General features: G+C 34.2%; 1 protein-coding gene across 6 annotated transcripts in view; it reads right to left on the bottom strand.

Moving 5' to 3' along the window:
* CSPP1 (centrosome and spindle pole associated protein 1) overlaps window positions 1–12,102 on the bottom strand; it is a 139,604-nt gene that overhangs the window by 75,473 nt on the left and 52,029 nt on the right. For 5 of the 6 annotated variants that reach the window (XM_053559506.1, XM_053559505.1, XM_053559501.1 and 2 more), the window contains exons 11-16: window positions 10,609–10,702; window positions 9,470–9,527; window positions 8,974–9,015; window positions 6,809–7,017; window positions 4,592–4,713; window positions 4,153–4,231 (exon numbers count right to left, since the gene is read on the bottom strand). In XM_053559506.1, the coding sequence (XP_053415481.1) occupies window positions 4,153–4,231; window positions 4,592–4,713; window positions 6,809–7,017; window positions 8,974–9,015; window positions 9,470–9,527; window positions 10,609–10,702 (604 nt within the window). The remainder of the gene's footprint in view (window positions 1–4,152; window positions 4,232–4,591; window positions 4,714–6,808; window positions 7,018–8,973; window positions 9,016–9,469; window positions 9,528–10,608; window positions 10,703–12,102) is intronic. The other variant, XM_053559504.1, reaches the window with a different exon arrangement.

Raw genomic sequence — 12,102 nt, 5'->3', positions numbered from 1 at the left:
AATGGTATTAGCACAAAAAAAGAGACATATATGTATAGAATAGAACAGAAAACCTAAAAAGGAAACCAGCCACATCTTGCCTCTGATCTTAGATAAACCAAAAAACAGCATACACTGGGGAGAAAAATCCTTGCTTAATAAACGTTGCTGTGAGAACTGGTTAGCCATGTGTAAAAGACTGAAACTGGATCCACAACTCTCACCACTGACAAAAATTGGCTCCCAGTAGATAAGATTTAAATCTAAGACATGAAATGATAAAAACTGTAGAAGAAAATATAGGAAAAACCTCTTGACAATATTGCCCTGAGGAAAGATTTTCGGAGGAAGACCCCACTGGCAATCGCATCAACAACAAAAATAAATAAATGGGACCTGATCAAGCTAAAAAGCGTCTGCACAGCTAAGGACAAAACAACGAAAGCAAATAGACAACATTTACAATGGGAGAAGGTATTTGCCTGTTACGAATCTTCCAAAGGGCTAATAAACAAAACTAACAGAGAACTCAAATGAATCAATAAGCAAAGAGAAAACAATCCCATCTGTCATTGGGCAAGAGATATGACAGAATATTCTCCCAAAAATACAGACAAATTGCCAATAAACACCTGAAAAATGCTCATGGCCCCTAATCATCAGAGCAATGTAAATCAAAACTATCCTGACTTACCACCTCACCCCACTAAAAGCCCACATCACAAAGTCCCAAAGCTGGCTCGGCACTTGTAGCACAGTGGTTATGGTGCCAGCCATATTCACCAAGGGTGGCAGGTTCGAACCTGACCCAGGCCAGCTAAACAACTGCAGCAAAAAAATAGCTGGGCATTATGGAGGGCACCTGTAGTCCCAGCTACTTGGAAGGCTGAGGCAAGAGAATTGCTTAAGCTCAAGAGTTTGAGGTTGCTGTGAGCTGTCACACCATAGCACTCTACAGAGAGTGACATAGTGAGACTCTGTCTCAAAAAAAAAAAAACCCAAAAACAAACAACAACAAAAAAAAAACAAAGTCCCAAAGCTGCAGATGCTGGCGTCAGTGTGGAGAAAAGGGACCATTTCTACACTGTTGGAGGGAATACAGCCTCTTGGAAGGAGTATGTAGAATCATCAAAGAGCTAATAGTAGACCTTCCATTTGATTCCACAATCCCATTACTAGCTATCTACTGAGAAGGAAAAAAAAATCATTTTACTATAGGACATTTGCACTAGAATATTTATTGCAGTTCAGTTCACAACTGCCAACATGTGGAAATAACGCAAGTACCCATCAACTCACAATGGATAAATAAACTATGGTATATGTATACCACGGAATACTATCCAGCCATAAAAAGGACAAAGACTTTGCATCTCTTCAATTTACCTGAATGGATTTGGAGACCACTCTCCTCAGTGAAGTATCATAAGAATAGAAAACAAACACCACATATACTCAATACTAAATTAGAACTAGTTGATTAATACTCCTCTGCTAATATGGATGAAATTCTCAGTTAAATTCAGTGGGTGGGAAGAGGGGGGAAGGGAATGAGTAAATTCCCACCCAAAGGGACATCACACTGGTACATGGTACACTTTCTGGATGAGGGGCACAATTATAACTTTGACTTAAAATATACAAAAGCAAACTATGTAAACAAAACATTACACAGTGTACCCCCCATAATATTCCAAAATAAAAAACCAAAAAGAAATCTCTCATGAGTTAACTACTAAGCTAACCTAACAGAGGTATCAGTGGCCACTTATGACAAAGAACACAGATTTTACAGAAGTACTTTGGCAAAGTAGACAGCAATGTACTCTGTGGAAAAGAATCCCTATTCAATAAATGCTGCTGGGAAAATTGAAGAAGATTGATACAGGATCCAAATCTCTCACCACTCGGTAAAATTAATTAAAGATGGAATGCATGCTTAAATGTAAGATAAGAAACTGTAAGAATTCTAGAAGAAAATGCAGGAAAAACTCTTCTAGATACTGGCCTAGGCAAACAATTTATGAAGTGTAATCACAACAACAACAAAAATAACTAAATGGGACTTGATTAAATCAAAAAGTTTCTGCATAGCCAAGGAAACAATCAACAGAGCAAATAGACAACCTATAAAATGGGAGAAAATATTCACATGCTATACATCCAATAAAGGGCTAATAAAGAAATCATGCAAATCACCAAGAAAAAAAGCAAACACCCCATTAAAAAGTGAGCAAAAGACATAAACAGAAGCTTTTAAAAAGATAGACTAATAATATAGCCTTTTAAAATATGAAAAAATGTTCAATGTCACTAATCATCAGAGAAATGCAAATCAAAACAACAGTGAGACATCACCCAACCCCAGTGACAATGGCTTTTATCAAAAAGCCCCCAAATAATAGAAGCTAGCATGGATTTGATGAGAAAAGGACATTTATACACTGTTAGTGGAACTGCAAACTTGTACAACTTCTGTAGAAAACAATATGGAGGTTTCCTCAAGAAACTAAAAGTAGACCTACCATTTGATGTAGCAATCCCGCTACTGGGTATTTACTCAAAAGAAAAACGTTATTTTATCTAACTTGCACTAGAATGTTTACTACAACACAATTCACAATTGCAAAGTTGTGGAATCAACCCAAGTGGCCTTCAATTTGTGAATGGATTAATAAAATGTGGTATACACTCCATGGAATACTACTCAACAATTTAAAAAATGAACGAACCCTTTTGCAACAAACTGGATGGAACTAGAGACCATTCTCCTAAGTGAAGTATCACAAACAAAATAAAACAAACACCATATATACTTTCTGTTACTGGAACTAACCAATCAGCATTCCTGTGCACAGACAAAAGTAAAACTCAAGGAAAATCAAGCTGGTGGGTGAAATCATACCTTACAAGTACAATGTATGCTATCTGGGTGATAGGCACACTTACAACTTTGACTCAAAATGTACAAAAGCAATTTATGTAACCAAAACATTTACAACCCCTAATATTCTGAAATTTTAAAAAGTTCTTCAAAAATGAAAGAGAAATTAGACCAAAAAATAAAAACTCAGACCAGTCATCACTAACTGACCTGTTCTGTAAGAGATATTGAAGAGAGCCCTTAGCTTGAAATGAAAGAACAGTTGACAACAACTGAAATGATCATAAAGAAAGAGCACAAGATAACTATAAAATAAAAACCAACCAATTCAACAATAGGAAAAGGACCTGAATAGAGATGCTCCCTAATCATGGGGAAATAAAAATTAAAACGACACTGACATAACAACTCACGCTCATTAGGATGGCAAGTATCAAAAAACCAGAAAATAACAAGTAGTGGCAAGGATATGGAGAAATTGAAACCCTTATACCCTGTTGGTGGGAATATAAAATGGTAAATTACTGTGGAAAAAAAGTGTATCAGTTCTTAAAAAAATTAAAACAGTATTACCATATGACCCAGTTATTACAGCTCTGAGTATATACCCAAAATAATTTAAAACGGGGTCTCAAAAAGATATTCATGGTAGCATTATTCACAACATTCATGGTAGCATTATTCACAACAGCAAAATATGGAAGCAACCCAAGTGTCAATGGATGTATCAAGGGATAATCACACAATGGAATATTATTTAGCACTGAAAAGGAAGGAAATTCTCACATACGCTAAAACATGAATGAACCTTGAAGACATTATGGTAAGTGAAATAAGTCAGTCACAAAGGACAGACACTGTATGATTCCACTTACGTAAGGCACTTGGGGGAGTCAAACTCAGAGACAGACAGTAGAATAGTAGTTGCCAGGGGATAAGAAGGCAAAGTGGGGAGTTAGACCATTATTGTTCAATGGGTATAGAGTTTTAATTTATAAAATAAAAAGAGTTAAGATGATGGTAATGTATTTGATGAAAATATTTCCAACTGTATATAAAAACCAGTGCATGGCACCCCATGATTGCATTAATGTACACAGCTATGATTTAAAAAAAAAAAAAAAAGATGGTGGTGATATGATGCATATTATGAACATATTAAATACTACTAAATAGCACACTTAAAAATGTTAAGATGGTAAGTTTTGTTATTTGTATTTTAACAAAATTTTTAAAAGGTAAAGAAGAAATAAAGAAAAAAGATATTATTCTTTTAACTGATAACTTACACAATAGGTTGGGTGCGCTGGTGGGTAACAGGAGCACTAACATAAGCTGTAGGGTGTACTCCCAGCATTCCTGAACCATCTTAAAAGAAAAACAAAACATTCATTTCAGGGAACCCATTTAATAACACTTTATCCCTAAAAAGAGGCACATAATGAACATATTTACTAAGGAAAAGCATCAGTATTTCCTGCTGGGTTAGGAGTTAGCAAAAAAAACACAAGGTAACAGAATAGTTATTTCTTAACTCTAGATGAAAAGAAAGTAACTTTGAAATATAACTGGGTTTTAAAATAGGATATTTACTAAGTTAGTATGTATATATTATTTAAATTTAGCAAAGCTGTGCTTTTCTCATTTAGATATTTTTGGCTAGCACAAAAATGAATTTTCCTTATTGAACCTCTAAGGGAAAAAACGCTTACCCTATCGATAACTTACAATAAGCAAGACTGGGATCCAAAGTGTTTCTGGCCCCATAAAAATAGTATGCATCATCAGAAGGAGTGCGATAGTTAGCAGCCAAAGGTGGTAGTAGGGGAGGCGGAGGCAGTGGTGCAACCCTATATCAAAAGAAAATAAAAAGTTCTTCTCATATTTCATAGCAAATTTTTCAAAATCAAGATATCATTCTTCTACAAAAATATTACTAAAAATCCAATTACACTAAAAAAACCCATCTTATTCCAATCATTCATCAAAAATTATGACTCAAAAAACAAATAATATAGCACAAAATTACACAATTTCAAGTACAACATTAATGTAAGGCAAAAATTTAAGTTAATATCCAGTCAGTTAATATTCCAGTATAGTCACTATGTGCCAATATCAAACAAAGATGGACATGATTCCTGTTCCTCAGGAATAGCATAGAAATAAACAACTATAGCCAAGTATAGTAAACAAAATAACAGAAGCAGATGCGGAGTGCTACAGGAACATGAAGCAGGACATTCAAATCACGTGAGGGACAGGCAGAGAGCATGAGCATGGCTTTCCAGAAGAGGCAACGTTTGAGCCATGTTACCAGAGTGGGTTCGTCCACAAAGAAAAGGCAAACAGCTACAAAACAGCATGCCTTCAAACAATTCAGTCTGACTGGGGGACAGAGTGTACTTTTTAACAGTGAAATGTGTTATTCTTTCAAAGGAGGTCAACCATATATGAAATAAAAACCACTTTAATATCAGTAGTAAAGTCTTGACATAATCTTTAATATTCACAGATTTAAAAAACTTTTGAAACCCTCTATTTCAGCACTCCATTACTGACCTGGAAATATATTTCCACCAATGTAATATTTTCCAAGAGTAAAAATAGAGAGGCAAATGCCTTTAAGTGAACAGAGAGGGGGAAATCTAGAATATTCTCATTTTTTAGTGTATCTGAACAAATTCTCCCTTGTCACGTACTTTAAAATAATTCTGAAGAACTGAAAAGGCAGTGACGTTCTCTTCAGTAGTAAATATTCTTTGTAATTACCAGCCATTCAATGTGCCTAACCTTATTACCCTCACCCCAAAGATACACCAACAAAACTGTTTTCATGACATAACTGTAATAAAAGAGTTGTCATCATCAAGTCTAATTTTACAGAGATTTATATAAGATTAAATACAACAACCCTGTAATTGTAGCTATGGAAAAAAATTAATATTCCACTTTTACTAATGAGAAAATTGAAGTTCAACAGAGGTATGGCTTCCCCAAAATCCAAATAGAGAAGCCAACCATTTCCATCCCCATTCCAAAGACGAAACCAATACACAATGCTCTGTAATTCTAATCCCTTCCAGTCTATTGAGTGGGGAAGGCATCGGATGAAACAAAGCACTTGATTAATACAGTAAGCACAGTTAGTAATAAATAAAAGATTAGACCAGTCCTACTAAAAAAAGGATATAGCCCAGAAAATATGAATGTTCAAAGAAGTTAACAAAAACATTTATATATTTAAATACATTTGTAAAATTAACAAATTAATAGTGAACATAAACTAAAGTCATTCCTACAGAGAGAAGAAGGAATAGCCCACAAAATCAGTGTTGAAAAACACAATTTTATTTATGTATAGTCTAGTATAGCATGATGCCTTTTGCCTATAAAAATCAAATCTTTACCCCCAATACCCAAGTAACAGGTTTTATAATCTCAACACTTTTCATTTCGGACATTCAAGTTGCACAGCCCCTAAGTAACCACAGGGAAAGAGAATAAGAGGAATAGAAGCTAAAATAAAATCATATGTACATATGAGAGTCACATCAGAAACTTTTTCCACATAAATCGAAGAAGTCAATGTTTGCCAAGTGGAAATAACAAAATTGTGGGAAAAGGAATACCTTTTATCTGTTAAAAGATTAAAAAGAGACATCCCAAAACATAACCTAATTAAATGTTAAAATGTACTTAGTGATTCATTCTAAAAACACGAAATCATTTTTAAATAATAAAAGAATATTATAAGGATTTCCCTAGTTTTATAATAGGAGTGAAAAGACCAACAATTAAAGCAAATCTGAAGAGAAATTATTTGACAAAGCTGTTAATTATACAAACTCTAAAGGATAAAGTCATCTGCAGCACATCCTTCTAAACACAAAATATAACAATACCTTACCTAATATTCAAACACAAAACATTTTAAACAAGCACCTGGGAGGCACCATTTCACCAAAGGCACTGCTTAATCCACTGTGAAAATCTTCATTTGGAGGAGGCACAGAGTGAACTGCCGGCATGGGTGGTACCGATGGGGCAGATAAAGGAGGGAGAGGTGTCTGGAAAGCTACTCTGGGCCTTTCAGGTGGTACTAGCTCTTCAAAGTGTCTTGGTGCCACACTAAACTGCTTTAGTCTATCAGGCTAAAATAAAGAAAAAGAAATCTGTTTGTTATATTATCATCATAAATTTGAAGAAGGAAGAGACTTCAAAAGACCCTTTATCACAACGGGCACTTAAGATAGTCACAGAAGAACAGAATGCTGTAGCTATAAAAGACTTTGAAGATCTAACTCTTATTTTATAGATGGATAACCTGGGCTCCTTGAGAAGTACACATATCATCTAAGGTCTAACTATCAATAAATAATTAAGCATAGGCCAAAGCCAGGTATTAACTTTAAAAATACCTGTAAGATCCTTTCTATATACTACAACACTATACAATTTCTCTAATTGCCACTTCTGATATCAAAATAATCTGTAGAACTCGATTAGCAAATAGCTTTCTGTAAAGGGCCAGAGAGTAAATATATTAGCCTTTAAAAGGCCATGTACCCTTTTTACAAAGACAGGACTCAGACACAGAACTAAAGCAGCCATAAACCATATGTAACTGAATGACCAAGGCCATACTACAATAAACTTTACTTACAAAAACAGTCCACAAAAGATTAGAGCACAGGACACACTTTGCTAATCCCAATTTTAGTACATCGTTAATGTATCCTTTTCTAAGATCTGAACATCAAAAGTAAATCCGTAAGTAATGGTCTAATAGTCTTTAATACATATCTATTTCTTCTCATATCAATCGACAGTCCATAGGAGATTTATTTCAAAGATAAATAAGGTCTGTCACACACCAATGTAACCATAAATCTACAATTTAACATGCCAACATATTACATTAAAAAGTTCAGGTTTTCAGGCCGGGCACAGTGGCTCACACCTATAATCCTAGCACTCTGGGAGGCTGAGGCAGGTGGACTGCCTTAACTCATGAGTTCGAGACCAGACTGAGCAAGAGCGAAACCCCCATCTCTACTAAAAATAAAAAAAGCTCAATACCTGTAGCACAGTGGTTATGGCACCAGCCACATACATTGAGGATGGAGGAATCCAACCTGGCTAGGGCCAACTAAAACAACCATGACAACTGCAATAAAAAAACAGCCAGGTGTTGTGGTGGGCACCTGTAGTCTCAGCTACTTGGGAGGTTGAGGCAAGAGAATTGCTTAAGCCCAAGAGTTTGAGGTTGCTGTGAGCTGTAATGCCGACATAGTGAGACTCTGTTTCAATAAATAAATAAATAATTGAATAATTAAATAAATAAAATAAAATAAAAATAGAAAAAGCCTGAGCCAGAGTGAGACTTCGCCTCTAAAAGAGAGAGAATTGTGGCAGGCACCTGTAGTCCCAGCTTCTTGGGAGACTGAGGCAAGGGAAGTGTTTGAGCCCAAGAGTTTGAGGTTGCTGTGAGCTATAACACCAGAGCACCCTACTAAGGGCAACAATATGAGACTCTGTCTCAAAATAAATAAAGAAAGAAAAACTGAAGCAAGAGGATCGCTTGAGCCCAAGCATTAGAGGTTGCTGTGAGCTATGACACCATGGTCCTCTAACCAAGTGATAGCTTGAGACTCTCTCTCTAAAAAAAAAAAAAAAAAAGTTCAAGTTTTAAAAGGAAGTTTTTGATTGCAAAAGCTACTTCAAAGGTATTTATTAATAGAAGAAAATGTATTTAATTTTAAAATTGATCTTCTTTCTACCATGGTTATCTGGAATGATTTCTCAGATTAGTCTAAATGTTTTATTCTGTGAGTCATCAAATGCACATTAGGGGGTGATGCTGGTGCAGTCTTAAACATTTTTAAACAAACAACACACAGGATATATACCTAAGCAAAGGCAAATCAAAAATTTCCTATAGTTGAATAATTTTAAGTTGCCATATCCTTTCTGCGGAAAAAACTTAATGAACTTTTTAATGAAATTAAAGTCTTAATCATCATTCAACAGAACAACACTTTAGCAAATAAATACTACATAACCAACAACAGAAAAAGCACATCGTTGTAAGAATAATAAATTGTTACCTCTTCCTTACTTAACTGCAATGATGTGAGTAATTCATTCCACTTAATGATGAGAATTGCAAAATTAAAGTAAAAATAAGATTATTACCTCTCTAATTTAACATTAAATAAATATTAAAATGCTTTAAGAGTAGAATTAAAGTTTTCAGCTTCTTTGGAAATCACTCTATTGTAAGTGGTCAAGATATACTCAAGAAAAATATGTACATAATTGTAAATTAAACTGAGAAAACTTTCCCATGGAATAGTACATTTATACAAAGCAAAGAGGACTGATTTAAAATAAACTTAAAATATGATACACAAATGAAAAGGAAAAGTTATCGGAGGGACATAGCAGGTAAGAGCTAGAATGTATATTTTATGAAAACTAAATTAAAAGTTTATTTTATTGCTGTTTAAATTGGTCTACTCTTACATTTCTCCCACTACCCTCTATTCCCACCTGCTAACCACATTGAATGAAAGATTAAACATTAAAAGATGCTACTCTTACCGATTTCTCAGGGTCTTGTACTCCAGAAGCTGCAACCCTGAGTTCTAAATCTTTTTCTCTAAACAAAATTAAAGTTTTATATATTAAAAAGTTATAATAAACATGATCAAAATTATAATCATTGAAACAAACTTACACACAAAGTCTATGTAATACATCTCCAAATACAAATAATTCCTGAACTAACAATAAAGCCTTAAGTGATACTGAAAGCTAACTTGATACAAAGGAAACTGGAACTTATATGTAACTGCAGAATTACCTAACGTACTTTAAAGACTAAGCAATTAACACAAAATAAAATACAAAAATTAATAAAATCTTTACTTTGTGAAACAAAAACCTCTTTTAAGGTGCACATATATTTTTTAGTTAGCAAAAAGAAAGGTAAAAATTTACATACAACTACCTTTCTCTGATTAAAGAGTTAAGAAAATGTTAGAGACCACTAATATCAGAGAGCAGATAATTGGCTTCCTCTAAGACAGAGACAAAAGGGCAAAACTAAAAGACAACAATTTCAGATTCTCTTAAATCAAGATCCCTAGTCCTAATTTTAGAATATAGCATTTCACAAATATTTCTATAAGAAATTACAAACATTGATATTTACATACAATATAAATACTTGTGATTTACCACATAATTATTTTTATATTGGATATCTATGTACTTACCATTTTAGACAAAAAAGATAAAAATACTTGTATAATTTTACTATATGTCAGATAATCTAGTGGACATATATAAAATATTAAAGGCTACCCTAAATCAAACTTGACAAAGTCGGGCGGTGCCTGGGGCTCAAGGAATAGGGCGCTGGTCCAATATGCCGGAGGTTTTTAGCCCTGGCCAAAAACCAAAAAAAAAAAAAAAAAAAAAAACTTGACGAAGTCAATGAGGGAAGCAAAAGGTCTATATAAAATATATACAGAGTCCCATTTTTTATCTATGACCAAGAAAACAAACACTCATGGTTTTATTTTCCTTAACGATTTATATTGTAAGATTGAAATATAAGCGATTTATAAATGAAAAATTACATTAGGAAAAACAGTCCCTTATCTAAACATCATGTCACTTTACACAAATACATTTTAAATTCAAAACTTTTCTTTTAAATGCAAACCTTTCATTACCGTCTCTTGTTCTTCTGTTGCTCAGCCATTTGTTCCAATAACTCTTGCCTGTATTTCTCTTTCCTTCTCTGAATAAGTTCTCGATCTTCACCTCCTAGATAATGGCAAGAAGAGAATGTGATCTTAATTCTTGAGCCTCACATGGCACTAGAATTATTTTTTAAATCCATTTTAATTATATCTAACAATTACTGACTATGCAAGAAATATAGAAGGAAAAAAAATCACACGTATCAGTATCTCTTCATTCAATTAATTTCATAATTTACAAGTACTTCTTATGCACCAAACATAAGAGATATTAATCATTTCCAAGCCTCTATCTTTAGCCAAAAATCATCTTAAATAAAATATTCTTATCCCCAATCCCATTTTCCAACAATCTGGATAAATCACTATTATTCTTCTGTTGAGTCCCTTAAATTTAACATACCTATCTGAAATAAGCACTTCACAACCAATTCTTCTTTTCATTTTCTACTAATGGCCCAATTATAGAGCCCCAAAACCACACTGTAATTTTGATTACTCATCCTCTCTTATTCATTTAAATGAGACCCTCCCTCCTTTATATTCTCATGGCCATTAACCCTGGATAAGTCCTTTCTACATTTCACCTGCATTGCAACAATTACTTCCTAACTAGTCTCTCCAACCTCCTTTTCCCAGCATACTTACACATATCCAGCACACTTATATCTAAGATTAACTGTCATAAAAAACAACACTAAGCATACTGGCACCCTGCTGAAAAATATTTCATGGCTATGTCAATTCTACATAAATAAATACAAACCACTCACTCTAGTATTCCTTATGTGAAAATCCAGTTGATCAAAATTTGGGGTACAGAAAAGATTATTACTGCATATGTTAATGCCACAAAATAACCTTTTAATCTAGTTATGCATGACCTGGAACACTACACAATCACAGGATATAAAAAAGCAACCTTTACAGTAATTACTCCACTGTCTTCGTAATTGGTCTCCCCACCATCAGTGGGTACACAGCATCTCAGACTGTCCATTCAGCACAGACATCAGCAACAGCGATGCTCTCATGGGGGTAATACGAATTACATTAAGGTTAATAACAATGTTTTATAATGAAAAGAGACATTTCCATTCTGCTTCTGACCGTGATGGAATAACAAGCACAAGACTTAACCTCTCACTGTAAATAACCAAGAAAGTAGACAAAATATAAGAAGTAACTGTTTTCTAGGCACTGAACAATAGGCAGAATAGGACTACAATACCTGAGAGAAGGAAAATAAAGGAAATAAGCCCAATAATCACTCCAGTTTCTGCCCAAATACAATTTTCAGACCAAATTACCAGTACAGGTATAAGGAGAACTCAAACAGAGCCAGGAAACCAAGTAGAAATAAAGATCAAAATTCAGGAAGGCTAAAATGGTTGAAAGTTGTGGAGCAAAGATCCAAAAGGGAGCATGAAAAGATCTCTAAAAATTCAGAGGGGGGCCCATGTA

This window comes from Nycticebus coucang, chromosome 13, assembly GCF_027406575.1.
Source record: "Nycticebus coucang isolate mNycCou1 chromosome 13, mNycCou1.pri, whole genome shotgun sequence".
NCBI classification, from domain to species: Eukaryota; Metazoa; Chordata; class Mammalia; order Primates; family Lorisidae; genus Nycticebus; species Nycticebus coucang.
The sequence above is the reverse complement of the archived record's forward strand: the minus strand, read 5'-3'. Positions and strand labels throughout refer to the sequence as shown.